Below are 16,996 nucleotides of genomic sequence, written 5' to 3'. Positions count from 1 at the left end.
GTGAAACTCCGGTGGGATGATTTAGTTTGATTAAGTTGTATACATGCCTCCATAATGTGACTAAAATCTGATTATATTCCAGCTGTTTTAATGCGATTATGGCTTACTCCGACACTGACCTTATTCTGATTAAGGTGAGCAGGAACTGCTGTTTACATTACAATGTTTGTAGTTGTAATATCATCTTAACCCGGTTAATCTCAAAGTATTTCAGTGCATGTATAGGTGGTCACTGTTCCTATATGACTGTGTATTTATGAAATACAGTTGTGTTTTTTTAGCACATCATGATTGCAACAGTAGATTGCCTAAGGGTCACTCTTTCCACAATCATCAAATTGAGATGGTTGCAAGAATGGTTGCTTAGCAGTTTGAAATTGATTGAAACAGAACCACGTTTCCCTAATCTAAGGTCTTGCTGTCTGTTATATGAAAGGCTTTGGGACCAGAGAGAGAGAGGGATGAGAAATGACTAAAGAAAGAATGGAGGAGGAAAATAGACACAGTGGACACAAAAGGCAAGCAATGTTGCGAGACAAAAATTACGACCAGCAGGTTCCCCTTCACGATAGGTCATACATTACACATGCACATACCCAGCGGCACCCACACACACACACACACACACACACACGCAAATAAACACAACAACAGCTCCTGCATTTTCGTTAGCAGCATTGCTGGAAATATTACACATAACATTTCCCATCTTTTTCCACTATCCATTGCTCCTCCTCGTCTCCTCCCAACTCCTGTCCTCCACTGCCAGCCTCCTGTTAATGAGTTTTATTTGCACAGGAGAACACAGCCAGATGTGAACAGCAAACACTATGAGGCACACACACAAACGCACGCACGCACTTACACACACACACACACACACACACACATTCACGCACACTCACACAGTAGGTAGTAGATCCCTGGCTGAGTGTATGCAGACATGACTAATACTGCCTCTCACATCACCGCTCCAGCGCTGGATGGGGAAGGCTCTAATAAAACCAAAGTTAGCCTGTTGTCTCCTTTTTTGCATGCATGAACATTTCCGAAATGTGAAGAGAGCTTGAGAAAAATCCTAACCCGGTTAGCAGAAGGCACAGCCAGGTGGTAATGACAGATCACACACAGAGTATAAGATACTGTAGAGTCCCAACAGCAAGGGTGGCAAAACAGCACGAGCTGAAGCCATTATTCATGAGACCATTATTAATTTCCCCTCAAAGTGGCTCTAAAGATGTAATCCGTAAGATTTTCATCTAGTAAATTTGCTGTTCAGTTACTATCTATCAAAGAGATAGGTAAAACAATGGTGATTGAGCATATGACCCACTGATGAAAACTCTTGGTGAAAAGCTCATTCTGCACTCTTTCTCAGTACAATAGAATGCAGCATTGGGTCTGCCGTGATCCCAGAGACTCACTCTTATGTGTCTGACCAGCCCAGGTACATTTCATTACTACTGAGTCACAATGGTGAGTAAACACACATAACAGATGGAAAATAAGACATTTCTATCTGTGTGCAGCATGGTGTCAACTTAACTCGTATCTTTACGCATTACAAAGGTTGGTAAATTCACACTGTCTGGGAGCCTTGCACATATTCTCATCATGTTCTTCATTGGAGCAATAGTGTTTTTACATTATGTGACATATTCAAACCCAGCACTGCATTGTTTCTATAGCTGCACCTTTCCATCAAATGGAAATGCTCTAGATGTCCTAAGCTGTGTGTGGCTGATTCTTCAGCTTAGTTTTTATTTGACCAGTTAGACCTATAAGCACTTGACAATCATTATCCCACTGCTCTCAGCCTCTTTATTTGAAACACCTACTGGACTCAGCAGGGCCCTCTGGAGTCAGAGCTTATAAGACCATTCTGAAGAGCATTTCACTTCAAGTTTTAAACATATAGCAAGCCAGGAATCAAACCACCATGACCCATATTCTACTGAGTCTGCCAGAATCAGCTATCGGTTATGTAAGCCCACTGTCGTGGTGGGGCAACTTTAAAAGGAATGAAATCTTGGCATTTCTCCTTCTCCTTTCTAAAAACAGACAGTTTGATCGGGGGAATCCTTCAGTCATCGGAGTCATAAGCCGTGAGGGATTTCTTCCATCATGTGCACAAGTCTGAGTTTCTCTGTCTGTGAGTCTACCTCAGCTCCAACCAGGGTTTGAACCTGCTGAGTCTGTACAAGGTGGATTAGGCCTGCTGGCAAGTGCTCAAGTGCTCACAGGGTGTATCAAGGGTAATTCTCTCTCTCTCTCTCTCTCTCTCTCTCTCTCTCTCTCTCTCTCTCTCTCTCTCTCTCACACACACATGCACAAACAGTCAAGTTCATTAAGATGCCCCCTTCCTCCCTCTCTCTCTCCCCCTCCCCCTTTGTCTAGATGTTGTGTCTGTCGGGGTGCAAACTCACGTCTCTGAATCTGTTCCAGGATCTGTCCTTGTTGTACTGAGTTCCGGTGCTCAGCCATTTGTCGTTTCTGTTAGCGGAGACCGCCGTTTGTCCGCTCAGCAAGAGAGCCACGACAGGTAGCAGCAAGAACAACATCCTCTGAGAGGGGAGAGAGAGAGAGAGAGAGAGAGAGAGAGAGAGAGAGAGAGAGAGAGAGAGAGAGAGAGAGAGAGAGAGAAACTTAAGAAAAAAAGTCGACAAATGTGCAACTACTGACTTTCGTCTCCAGTTTACACATTTCAACGGCCATGCATCCGCGCTTCACCTACCTTTTTGGTGTCCAATTCTAAATGAATCCCAATATAAGTCCACACAGCCCCGGTGGCACCCGAGTAGTTACTGCTTGTACCTGCGGATGATGGTAAACGGGAGCAGCGGGGACAAGAGCGTACCAAGAGCTGCCGGCTCTCACTTTCTCTCTCTCTCTCTCCAACACGCGACGTGTCATTCAGCGATGGGGATTTTCTTTTAGTTCTACACCAGAGCGCAAGCAGGTGGATATGGGAGCCCGTTTGTTTTGTTTTGTTCAGTTTCGGAGAGACTATATAATATGCAACAACCTCGCCAGCAGATGTGTTATGATATACATTGCTTGTAGATTTAAAAAAATAATAAATAATTCCAATAGCTGAAGGCTTCAAAACAAACATGTTTACAGTATTATTCGACAATTAGAGTAGCCTATTATTTTTTAATAGAAAACTTGACGTCATGTGTTCATCATTTTTGACCATTGTTCATTGTTATTGTGTTGTTATAACACTTTAGAGAATCATCTCATCGTCTCTCCCCACTGGTCAGGTGGACACACGCTCCAGCAGGGGACCACCATTGAAGAAATAATTGAGTCATCTTCAGATCCTCTTCGTTTGTGGGCAAAGTCATCTCCAAGCCCTGTAACATAGCTTGTGCATATAGCAATAAGACCCAAGCTAGGTTTCATTAAAACAAAAATCTGGAACAACTTCAACAACAACAGTAACAACAGTTCAATACAAATACTCGTATTCAAATCTCTGCATATTGCTTGTTTGCATTTACTGTCAAACTTTAATATTGACTAAAGTTCTGTTAATTTATTTCACTCGTGAATTTCACAAAGAAAGCATTATATTATTTTGAAGCTTGTTTTTTTTAAGTGAACTCCACTGGCATCATCAAAACAAAACATGTTCAAGCAACAATCATGAACCAAAATACTTAGTAGCCTACAGCAATGAATTAGTTGACAAACTAGATACACGAGACACAGACAGATTCAAGATTCAAGATGATTTATTTTGTCATTGTACATGTTTCAGAACAACGATAATCTGTTTACAGTTATACCCCGCCAAGAGACATAGAGTGACAGTAACCAAACATGGGAGACAGGGGGGATACACTGAAGAGTCGTCTAGCGTGCGCTGCACCCCTTAAAGCTCACATATTATACACTTTTCTGTCAATATTATATGGTCTTAGAGGTCCCTAATACGTTTTTCTTTAGTTGTTTGCTGAAAAAACCCTGATGTTCAGCTAATCTCACAATGGCCTATTTTTTAAACCGAGCTGCAGCTCCCCTCGTAAATATACAATCTTTGAGCTGCCCCCGCCCCTCTCTGGAAGCGACGGGTCCATAGCCTGTAGTAGTAGCCTGTCCACAGTGCCTGTACTGAATGTTAACACGGAAGCTAACGGCTAAAAATATCACGAAAATCAGTGAAAAAATTAGCTTCAAAGCTAGACTTCGACTCTATTACCTTCCTATGCTTTGTCTTGCTAAAAACGAGGCTTTGTCAGACTGCTGTGGGGAATATAAACAGCGTGTTATGAGCAAAAGCTGGTTGCTTGTCCCAAGGCTAATAGCTATACACCAGGCAGTCAAAAATACCAATAAAAACAATTATTTTAGTTTCACCGTTTAAAAAAAAGCACAAGTAGCTTCCTATCCGTTGTGTTATTAAAAACGAGGCATTAATAGACTGCTGTGGTTAAGATAAATTAATGGAGTATGAGCAAAAGCATTTTGTGTTGGTGTATGTAACATTCAGGCTGTACTATGGGCATCTTGTCGCTTAGCGGGGAAAGCAACATGGCTGTCGCTCGGAAAATCTTCCAGAGGATCTTGGGGCCGTGGACCAATAAGAAATGGGGGGGGGGGGGGGGGGGTTATCATAGACTACTGCACGGTGGAAGTTTCTGGTTACTAATGTGGGGGGAAGCATGGACATATAAAGAAAATATGGGGATGTGGCTGTGCAGTTTATGACGTCATAAACCGCAAGAATTCTGAACGGAGTATATTGGGGGGGAGGGGTGGGGGTTTCAGAAAGGGGGAGAGTGAGAAAAGGAGAGATTGTTATTTTTTTTTTATATTTTGGCAGTCTCTAGGCACACCGTGGACCCATGGATATGTTGGAACACATTTAAAAAGTGCATTTAGCATAATATGTGAAGGATAAAGAGAACATCAGGGAAAGACAGGTTAAAAAAATGTTACTCTCACACTCCGCTCCTTATGGGTGCGAAGTGTGTGATTAGTACAAAAACCACCTTGGCATATTAAGCAACATGATAACGCCAAAGTGAGCAGTGGGCTGTGATAGACTGTTTCTTAATCAGCTACAGTATGTGTCTGTAACACAGCTTGTGCATGAGAACTAGAGTTCAACTTGAGTGACTCCAGAAGAAAAGCTCCGTCAGTCCGCTTACGGAAAAGGAGCGTGAGCGTAAAGCATATCAGCCTCCTCAAATCATATCTGCCTGGCCTGTCCCACTGTGCAAGGTGTAAAATGTTGCAAAATGCAGCTTGTTTACATCACACAACAATTCACATTTCTGCTCTGTGCTCTCGGGGGGTATTCATAAATCCAATCACACATCTGACGTTCCACACAGGATGAAAAGAAAAACCTCATAGAGCATGAAACCCAACATCAAATGGGATAAAGGGATTTATAAATGTCTTAGCATCCCGATAGATGTGTTTGTACGCTCGGTACTAATCAGTTCCTCATCAAGGACTTCAGTGACAGTAAACATGCCCAATCTTAAAACCCGGACTCATTTTAGCATCCAAATACTGTAATGGGATCATGTTTGGCTTGTAAACACATTATATCGCGTCAGACATCCAAGTCTTTTAGCAACAACCCCAAATTGGCTTTGATGTTTCCCTCTGTCATTTTGGCACTGCTTATATATCATCTTTTTTCATAGCAAATGTCAGCCTCTTTTTTTGTTGTTGTCATTTTTCCACTTAATGTCTGTGTGAAAGCTGATGCATTAAGATGGTTTGTCAAGGTTTGTAGAAGTTCCACATCATCACAGCATGTTTTGAGCTAGAGAACAAGTTAAACCTATACATAAATGCTATTAACATGCATACCATCCTCAACATGATTGGAGCGTGTGACACTGATAACAACTATAGTTAAAAATACTAATTATTTTCAGACAAAAAAAAAAATATATTGTTACAAGTTGACACCAGCTGTATGAGTTATATAGTGAAGTCAAGAGATTTTGCAATCATTGATGGAATCATCATTGTCACATGAACACAAAGAAGTGTCTGCAAGCAAGCCTGTGAGATTTAAATGAAGCAGGTGAACGTTGCAGACAGAGGAGCTGTCCATGGTTCTGAAAGTCGCCATTCTCCACATTACAACATTAAAACAGTCATATATCATTTTTTAATTAGGAGAAATACCAGCAGTACCTTAAAGAAGGAACCACATTGAACAATGGAGCACACAACATGAACTTCTACCTCTGAGTCTCTGATGCGGACATAGTGTATACAAAGAGAAGACAATAATTAAAAAGACAGACAGAAGGTGACATCATCTATCAATACAGACAAGACACAGACAGTAAGGCAGACTGTGAGATAACAGTCAAGGACAGGACATCTAGTAGTGAATAAGTAAAGATTACATCAACAAAAAATCTTATTTGCACGGCTTGCAAGAAAAAGAAAAAACACACTTTCAGGGGGCTCTAACAGCAGTGTAGGCCTACTCTGTTCCTAGTGTTGAGTTCAGGGTCCCCTAGATATTCCAGAAGAGCAGAGTAATACAGGAGAGGAGAAAACAGTTTAGAGCTATAAACCAAAGCAATGACACAGAGAGGTTATCTTCTCACAGCAGCCCGCTGTTTGGAGAAGACACAACGGAAAGAGAGATCCACTGCAATGCAGCATAGCACCAAAAACACTGCCGGGGCCTCCCTCCAGGGTAGCAGTGAAGAGGCAACATGCAAGGTCACCAAGGTTACTGGACTCAGGCAGTTACAGGAGAGACATTTTTAGGTGGAGTTTCTCACCAGTGACCGGGACCAGAAACAAACAGCGCCCCAGGGAGGAATGTTTGACACCATGTCAGAGCTATTATCTGCAGTCAAGGAGAGCAGCCCCCTCTTCACATATCAACAGCTTAGAGAGCAATTTTCTCCCATTAGCAAGTTTATATCTGTTAAATTTGCTTTTAGCTTTTTACCTCATTAGATGTGCCGTGTTCGCACACTCCCAAGTGCTCATGCTTCTCAGACAATAAGAAAGAAGGAAATTAAAATAAGAGGTGAAAAAGGAAAGAGAATGCTGGGCACAGATCAAAGACATGTTCACATTTGGGATGTTTCAGTTAGATGTATTTAAACTTGCCTCGACTTCATCATCAGTGTTGTGTGGTTGACTTGGTATGGACATGATTCTAATCACAAATTGATGCTGAGCAAGGCACTACCACCTGAGACAGTCGAGGTCATCTTAGGTGAATGTGAAGTGTGCTTTCTTCATGGTGTGAAAAGTGTCTGTGTCACCCAACAGACAATGTGAAATGGACCTGATTCATGTGTATGAACTCTTAAGTTAATATAGAATCTACACATATTGGCTTGATGGTTCTTCCATTATTGGCTTTCATAAACTCCATAATTCTATAGGATACATTATTAGTGGCCTTGTTATGGTCAGTTATACTATTAACAAAAAAAATCAGAATCTACCAATAATCACATCGATTCAAAGTATTTCTTCATGTTCTTTATGTTAATTAGTTCTGTGAGTCACAAGAATACACTTAATTTGGATTGGGTGTTGATGAAGAAGGATGCTAGGTAATTTAAATGCTCCAGTCATGTATGAGTTACAGGCTATATGCGTCAATGTTTTTCAACTCTTGATTTCTTTTCATAGCAACTAAAACACAAATTTCACAGTGTCATTTTCTGGTTTTGGGGAAGATCCTAAATAAAGGTGTGAAGACCCCCTCGGTCATCATTACTGCTGTTTGATAAGATACAGGGTCTGCTCTATTGGCAGTGACAGAGAGGAGATTCTGTTACTGACCACAGTGCTGGGCTCACGGCTGCCTCGGTGTGAGAGGGAATAGATTACCCTTATCAAGGTTTCTCTCCAAGGAAAGTTGCAAGCCGTGAAAGCTAATTACACCCTGGATCCGCAGAAGAACAACTATAAAACCCACTGATCCCTTACATTTTATTATCTCTGAACTTCACCGACAGGTTTATGTGCAGAAATTGTTACTTGCAGGAGGAGTAATTTGTGTGTTAATTATAGTATGTGATAGATAACATGTTGAGTATGTGTTGCCTGCAAATCCCATACATGCAATAGAGGCTGGTGTTATTATTTTGGAAATTAAAACCAAACAAAGAGACGAAAGAAGGGGAATACAGACTAAAGGATAGTAGGATGTTCCAGAATTTGTGAGCAGACAGTGTCCACACATTAGCCCTGCAGAGAGCTAGGTTAATATTATCAAATGAATGCTTGGAAATGACTCCTTCAAACCCTGTAGCATATTTGTCAGTCTAAATCGGTCTCGTTCACTGCTCAATAAGTCACTCAATCCCACTCAAAAACTTTGACACTGACAGGGTCTGACTGCCAATTAATAAGGACTTTTCTCCCTATCAGTCTATCTGTCTATCAATCTTTCACTACATGTCTTCCCTTTATTTCCATCAGGTCAAAAAAAATCCATGAAGAAGCGGCCTCAGCCTCGTACCAACACAGTCAATCTAAAAGACGAATGCTTGGCATGCCTGATCCAAAATGTATTCATATTCCAGGAGGAGGCTCTTAACATTCCACTGGCAGTTTCTCAAAGTTCAAGCACAGCCTGCCTGACACACCGATCCTTTAGGAAAGACAAGTGAAACAAAAGAATAATAAATCGTTATATATGTCTACAAAACTGCAAATCTGAAATGATAGGCTCTTGAACTATAAAAAAGGCAATAACTGGATGTCAGCCTCACAGTTATTTAGTAGAAAGAACAAGCAGAGAAGATTAATTCCTCTTAAAAAATCTTGTCATCTCCACTCAAGTAAGATATACAACCAACAATGAAAATCTACATATCAAATAGTTGTTATATATGTTTAATGAACTCAATGAGTGTCCTTGAGGAGGTCTATTGCACAAGTGAGAATGGATCTTTTACAGTTTATTTGGATTTTCACAGCATTAGCCAGGGTGGAAAGCACTGAACTCAGGATGCAGAGGATGGTAATAGAACATGATTCATGCCGGTGCCCTGCTTCATGTACTTAACCGTACAAGAAATGCAGTTTGCCTCGGCAGCCTGCCCAGACGTTTGGAGATAATGCTCTCAAAGCGCCCTCTGCACTTGAGTTTCTCCACAGTCTTGAGACATATCCTAGACAGACACCAGTGGTGGTGCAGGAGACAAGATAAACCAAGCTGAAAAGATCTTTGGTTGTGGTTGTGGAGCGGGGATTCCCTTATGGGCTCAGTGAAATAACCTGTTGAAGAGGTGGTTCACATTGATCTGACACTGAAATGACAGCTCACGGCAAAGGAGAGAGGTTGAAGTTTGACAGCAAGGAGATGATTTGCTCAATGAAGTCGTGGGAAAAGATGATAGGTTCAATTGAGAGCGGAGATTGCCCTAAATCGGCTGATTACATTTAAAGCAGATTTGAAAAAAAAACTAAAAACAATTTGAGTAAAACTGATTATCTCCAGAATGCATCTTCCAAGCATTGAGATTTTCTAAGAAATCCTCTAAAGGGTTCCTTAATTGGAAAATCAAATGTTCATATTCAACAATGTTATATGACTATATAAGATGCCTTTTTACAGCATCACAAAACATTTTTATTTAGTTGTGCTCCAGTGTACATACATTTATTCTCATTCTCATTAAAGGAATACTTCACCCATATGGAACTGGCGTTCTATCATTATAAAATCACTATTATAATATAATGAATGAGGTTTTTCTTCCCTCAGTCTTCCATTGGCCCAGCTGTCCTGTTAATCTTAACCCTACATTTTCCCATGTATGATGATGTCAAACATGGGAGAATGTAGGGTTAGACAGTGAGACCATAAAAACACTCTTTCTGCCTTTTCTCAGGCTAGGATGAACCGATTTCTAAAATGTTTGCACATTTATACTTGATAGGATCTCAGAGTTCAATACACCTTTCATATTTTCACCGGTGAAGGAGGTCTTTAAGTAGTTTTTGTGTTTAGTTCTACTGGTTTGAGCTCAATAAATGTCTTAACACATTAAGGTAAATAAGTCTTTTTGTAAGATAGTAACTGTCAACTTGTATAATCCCCTTCACACTGATAGGTAGCAGTTTTACATTTGTGCATTGAGGTTAAGTGGGCTTCACTTTTGCTGGAGCCAATGGCTGACGTTAAGATTCTGATTAGAGGCCAGGTGTGTCTACGGCAAGAGTGCTTATACTCTGTGGTCTACTTATGCCTTATTTTCTGCGTTTCTCTGTGTGAAGCCATTGTATGCATGAAGTATTTCAAGTGAATATCTGGATACTGGGCTTTCATTCTCTGGGTTTCTTTGTGTGCATGCCAGGGTCCCCTCCACTCACACTTTGTTGCTAAGAGCGCAAAGTAAAAGCGCAACACAGCTGAATACATTTTTAGTGGGTTAGAAAAAAAACTGTTCTTTGCTCTCAGTTCTTCAATGCCCATCAAGAATCTCATGAATCTATCAGCTCTTTTGCAACCGAGACTAAAGAACATTATCTCAAATTATGGAGGAAGGGTATAAGAGGCAGTAATGAAGAAAACTTTACGCTCAGATATCATCTGATCGAGTGACTAAGAGATGCTACGATTAAGGGCGAGTTTAGAACACAGATTTTAACCAATTTGACATTTGAGGCAGTTAAAAGTGTAACATGCTAATGGGGAAAACAGTAGAGCAAGTCCAGTGCTTTTCTACTAGAGGGGAATTATTGAGATATTATTTAGAAACTGCAATGTCAGAAACCTGAAACAGATAAGGTCAGAGCTGTGAGATGAAAGGAATAGAGTCAGGACTGCACCTGACTACTAAAGATATTCTGATTCAAACCACCATAACTAATACCCATGGAAAGGGGGGCAGGGGTGGGGATAGGCCTCAGACTAATTCAAACAGATAATTCAGTTCGATATGCAACAATAGCTCCCATAGCATTGCCAAATGGCCTGGTTTTGCAGAGGAAGGGCAAGGTTGTTGTTGTTTAAACAGAAAGACACCACTGCGGCTGCCCTGATAATGGGATGTTTGGATGCCAATGGATCTCAAAATGAAGATATGGACAGATTGATTGGAATGTCTTGAAGTTGATTTATGACTTGAGAATGACCCTAATGTATTCTTGAAACTGGATGAAATATATTTCACTGACGAGAAACTGATGAGACACATTGTCAACACTGCATGATGAGAATGCCAGTAGTAGGCTTTCAGCAGGAAATGGAGTCTGTCAGAAATGTAATTGGACTTGTACGTTTGCTTGGGCACCTTGGGCAAAGAAAGAGGAAACTGTCATGGCAGCCTGCCAGAGATGAGTCAGGTATATATAATCATAATTTACACCATTCAGCAGGATATTCATTACATCATCTGATATTTAATAAGCATCTTTACCCAACAGGTGATGGAGGATTTCCATCTCTTATTTGTATCTTCATTGACTTTTTTCTCACTTTGACTTCAGAACTATTTTCCTCACACATTCAAGTTTATTCCAACGTTTTTCAAGAGTCTTATCATCCAGCCTGTCATCCTCCCATCCTTCACATATTTTACTGTATTCCTCTTTGACTCTCTGTTTTTGTCAGAGTTTTCTCTTGCTCCCATATTCCAAAGTTGTTCTGACTTCAGGCTCCCTCTCATCTCTATCTCTTCACTTCCCTTACAGCTTTAAAATGCATCTGTGCATCTCTAGTTCTCTGCACTTTTTTGTCATCTGACATTACACTTATTGGCCTGTCTGTCAATCGCACTGCATCAACTCTCTCTTTTTAAACTTTGAATTATGGCTCAGGATGAGTCTCAGAACACCCCTCTTATCTGTTTCTCTCAATGTGACCCAACTTGTTTTAGTCATGGCTGCCTGTGCCAGAGGTCTTTTTGTTGGTCAATGATTCAGAAAGCTAAAACACATCCACACACTTAGAGGCATATGCTGAGCATAGCATGTTAACCGGCCCTCTTTGAGCACGACAGTAGGGTCAGTGCAGGTTTATGCATTCAAAGTCAAACACACACTGTAACATCATTAAAACCTTTTCAATGGAGAGTGGAGAGGTTCCAGGGGTCGCACAGCTAGAGCGCACATTATTTATGCTTCTGAAAAGCAAAAAGTTCAATTTGAGTTCATTTGATTTCAGATTATGTTGAAATGAATACACTGCAAGGCCTCATGGACACTTTCTTTGGTAGAATATAAATGCATAGAACATGTTGGTTAAACTTTACAATACCAAGAAGCACAATGCTTGACACAAAGAGAGAAGAAAGAAGAAGAAAAAAACTGACCAGGTGAAGGGTAGAGACTGACATGATGTGTTATATAACGAATACCCTGTGTGTAGAGGCAGCGATAAACTCTACCTGAGGCATTGACTTAGATCTTCCGTATTCTCTTATCACACACTGAGATATAACTTTCTGCACACGTACAGACACACACAGGGAGTGAAAACTAATACCTTCTGTTACCACAGCAGCAACCTGTGAAGATATACCTTCCTTTTTGCCCTCAACTCTTTCTACAGAAAAAAAGAAACAAATCACTGGTGAAGGGAAAAGAAAGAAAAAAGGAGACAGACAAATGAAAGACAGCCAGGGATGCCAGGTTGGCGGCTTATCAGCATCAAGTAACTGCAGAACAACACATAAGGATAACAAAGGCAAAAGCTGCTTGAGAATACATATGGTGCTAAAGCAGCTGTTAGGAGTTAAACAAGACTGTTGTACAATTACAAAACAGTAGCTATACATTACTTTATGCAAGTCAGTGGTGTAAAGAAACTATAGCTATTTACTCAATTACACTACTTAACCATTAGAGATAATTAATTACCTACTTAACTATTTCACAGTTTCAGAAGGTTTGTGTTGCAAATTACTGAATAATTACATTGATATCTTTTTGAAACGGTTTTCTAGGAGACCCCCACTTCCCTTTTTCGAGAGAGATATAGACATCTTTTACACCAGGTCAAATTGAAATAAATCCACAAATGACTACAGACCACAGTGGTTACAGCTCATGTGGCATGTCGGTCTATTACCCCTTTAAGAGGAAGATGTTATCAGAGAATATAATGGCCTCCACAACCTACCTCTACTGCGCGTCTACTGCGCGTCTGCGTCTGACTTTTTTTCACCGGCCGTGTTATCAACCTAGAGCGGCCACACATCCAACCTCAGACGCACTGCTGATGCCCGTCGCAGGCACGTCTGCAGCGACGCTCCCCTTTACCTCAGGAGGCTCGCCTATTTTTTTCTGAGAGCAGCGCATCTCTCTCGGGTCTCTCTGCTTTAACTGATAGAGAAATACTCTCCTGAGAGTCATATTGACTTCATACCGGCAGCTTTCGCTGTAGTTTCACCATTTCCTGTTGTGTCCCTTTCAAAATAAAACTTCCAAGAAGCAAAAATGTGGCAAAAAAATAAAAAAGCAATGGGGCACACAGATTACTGTCCAGACTCAATATTAGACTGAATATAAATCACATGCATCATGCATGATATGAACAAACTTCATTTTTAATGGGAATTATCTATGAAATCTCTATTTAGAAAGACAGGGCTTTTAGAAGCAGCGCTGCAGCAGCAGCAGCAGCAGCAGCAGCAGTTGAGACGCTGTATGTGTGTCCGAATAAAAAAGCGCAAGAGAGGCAGCAGTAAGGTAAGCCGACGCGCTCCAGAGGTAGACGCATGATGTGTGTGGAGGCTGTAACACTGGATTGACAGACCCAACTGCAGTAAAATAAATAAATAAATATCTATAGCTAAAGCAAGCCAACAATTTATATAAGAGCTACAATACAGCTTTGACCCTTGAAAGGCTGAGGCAATGAGATTGAAACCTGAAGGTCAGTATAGCTCCAATCACCACTCAATGGCTTTTTAAAGAAGCTCATGCACTCTACAGTGGAGGTGTTCCTGTAAGTCAAATGAAATAAAGATTCTATCCATGAAGGCAGTAGCCATAAGAGTGGGTAATACAAAGCATAAAGTACATCAAGGACAAAAAAAGCAAGCATCTGACATAGAGGTTGCTGCTGTCCTGAGAAGGCTGTAAGTGCTATGGGATCCGATTGTAATATCAGGGGATAGTGCTGCAGAAACTAAGGAGGTTTTTATGTTCAAATTGATTGGGCAGGTGGGAAGATCTGGACTGCAACAGTGAATAAAATCTTTAAAAAGTACCACTGAGATTTCCTTGACAGAGAGAATAGAGTCCACTCTGTTTTAAGCCCATAATAGGTGCTTGATGGATGTGCACCTGAGCCAGTCAATGCTAGGCTTCATTACGGTAAGCCACTGCAAGTGGATCTGCTTCTGGGCATTGAACAAGTCAGCAGAAATAGTTTTGTATTTAGTTCTGATTCTAACTTGGAATGCAATACAACAAAACACAATACAGTCTTCATAGTCCATTATATCTCTTTAATGTGCAGCAAGACAGAGCACAAAGCTGCAACATCTTAAGCCCTGAGTGCTGTATGTGCTTGTGTATGCCGGCGGCAACAGAAGAAGCTGTTGATCTAAGAATGTTTAAGATCAATTGAGAAGGGCATAGCAGAATAAAAACAGAATCGAAACAAAACCACTGGAGTTAAGTCTAGATAATAATGTAAACAAAGGTAATGTGCTTATTCTTCTGTATGAGTCAGGTGCATCATAACATCTTGCATTGTTCTCAGAGAGATGAGAAGTTCAGCTAGTGAGATCCACAAATTATGTCACCACAAAATCCTTGATTAACCTGTTACTGACTCCAACACACATCCACCCTCTTTGCAATACAAATCCTGCCTTATTTGCTGTAGAATATAAGAACCAAATACTTGCAACTCTGTGTTGATAGCCTAACTAAACCAACACTACAATTAAAACATTATCAACCCTATTTTGGACATTGAGTAACTGGAGAGGACTGCCAGGTGTGGTACTTCATACATCTTATTATGATTGCATGTCTTTTGGCCTAATTATTATCAGCATGCTATTTGTTTAATAAGAAAAATCAGGGCATTCTGGGGTAAAAAAGCAAGCTCAGTCACATTTACTGCCAGGAATGTCACATATAGCAAGTGAAGTGATAAAACACCACTGATGTGCTACATAGATGTCCTTTAAAGAATATAAAGAGGAGGCTCTTAGCTGTGCTGCATTTCTATTGCTGAACTAAACACTGTATTGCAATATGGATTTCAGCCTTACCAACTTTGTAATGTGATGTATTGTAGTTAATGGTAGTTCATTCAGTACAATTGGCTTGCTTGCTTTCTTCCTTTGCAAGCCAGTGGGTCATCTTTGGATTTTCTCCTGTGCTACTGTGGACTGGGCAATGATGGATATGAAAGTTGTTGACAGCACATTAATGGATGAGAGATGGAGCGAAGAGAAGTGAGTGTAAAATATAAGATGGGGAAAGTAGGTGTTGTCAGCAAGCATGAGGCCGAAATACTTAATGTGCATGATATGTGACAGCATCAACTCTGCCCTGAGATTCCCAGCATCCCTAAGCATTATATAACGTTCATTTGCTGAGACATGCTGTCAAAACAAAGGCAGCGGTTAGCGCCTTGAGAGGAGGTAAAAAGGTGTTGAAGTTTTCACGATCCATGTTGCATATAAAAAGGAAAAAGAAGAGGAACAGAAACATAACATTGAGACAGTGTTTTTCTTGCATAGAGACATTTTTGGTGGCACCAGTGAGAAAAAAATAAAAACAAATAGCTATTTTAAACATCTCTAAATGTGTTTCTTGTTCAGCCCAATTCAACCCTAATTTTCTTTTGCCATTTCTATGTTTTGGATCAATTATTAATATTTGCTTTATTCAACAGTAAACTAAATATGTTTAACCGGTTTTACTATTTGGGGTCTCATTCACACAAGCATAATATACATTATTTTATTTTTTACAATATGTAAGAAATCAACGGCATAGGATAACACAGACTTCTTGTCTTTACTGTTGCACACAGTGGTTTGGATCAATTATGAATATTTGCATTATTCAACAGTAAACTAAATATTTTTTAACCAGTTTCAATATTTGGGGTTTCATTACAAAAGCTTTAAATAGACATTATTTTATTTTAATAATATGTAAGAAATAAACAGCAAATACGATAACACAGACTTCTTGTCTACTTTTGCACATAGTTGTGACCCCAAAAGGGTTGTGACAAAAATGTATCCGCATAGTGAGGGCCCATCCTGAGCCGGGGAAAACCCTTATGAGGGGTAAATAATTAAAGATATTCATTAGACACACACATACAAGCACATGATTCTCTCAAGTCGGCTAAAGTGTTTTCATATAATTATACTTTGTATTGAACAAAGATGGAAAGGAATTAATTAGGCAGCAGGCAAAGTTAAAACACTTCTCTGTGACAACATTGCTGTTTGTTCCCTCCCATGAATTCAGCCTTAAACTAATTAAGTGTAGAATAAGATGGAGACAGTTCTCATTAATTGCTAGAGGTTTATTAAATGGGCCTGATGCACTTTAGGATTCGTATAAATGCTTTCTTGTCAGAGAGCGTTAAGAGAAGAACCGCAAAGGTAGAATACCAGAATGTGTGTGTGTGTTTACATGGTCCTAATTTTATGCTGTATTTTCTATTCAAACTTGGCCTCTTCTGAAACAAAAATCTGAAACATTTTACAAGAACATTATTTTAATGGATGTCTTTGTGTTTTTACTTTGATTTTAAATTGTTCAATCTGCTCTGTAAAGCACTTTGTAACCATGTTTGGAAAAGTGCTTTAAAATTAAGTTTTTAAACCAATTCTCCCTCCAATCAAATACATCGTGAACAATGTTCCCTTACATTTAAATTGCATTCCTCAAAATGCTTATCCATCCAGAAGATTGATGCATTCATAATTAAAATGGGAAATACATGTTCTCTTTAATTTTTTTCCTAGCACTTTCAAAAGCACATATCTTTAAATGTAGCTTATTACAAACAAGGTGGTATAATCAGACACACACACACACA

At 40.0% G+C, this 16,996-nt stretch overlaps 1 protein-coding gene across 1 annotated transcript in view; it reads right to left on the bottom strand.

The window, feature by feature from the left end:
- Positions 1–2,561, bottom strand: part of LOC307256243 (testican-1-like) — a gene marked incomplete at both ends in the record, with an annotated part of 88,390 nt that extends 85,829 nt beyond the window's left edge. Inside the window, one exon of the mRNA XM_080035148.1 lies at positions 2,427–2,561. Within this exon, the coding sequence (XP_079891274.1) occupies positions 2,427–2,561 (135 nt within the window). The remainder of the gene's footprint in view (positions 1–2,426) is intronic.
- Between the last annotated feature and the right edge of the window lie 14,435 nt (positions 2,562–16,996).

This window comes from Ammodytes marinus (assembly GCF_949987685.1).
Source record: "Ammodytes marinus genome assembly, chromosome: 10".
NCBI classification, from domain to species: domain Eukaryota; kingdom Metazoa; phylum Chordata; class Actinopteri; order Uranoscopiformes; family Ammodytidae; genus Ammodytes; species Ammodytes marinus.
The sequence above is the reverse complement of the archived record's forward strand: the minus strand, read 5'-3'. Positions and strand labels throughout refer to the sequence as shown.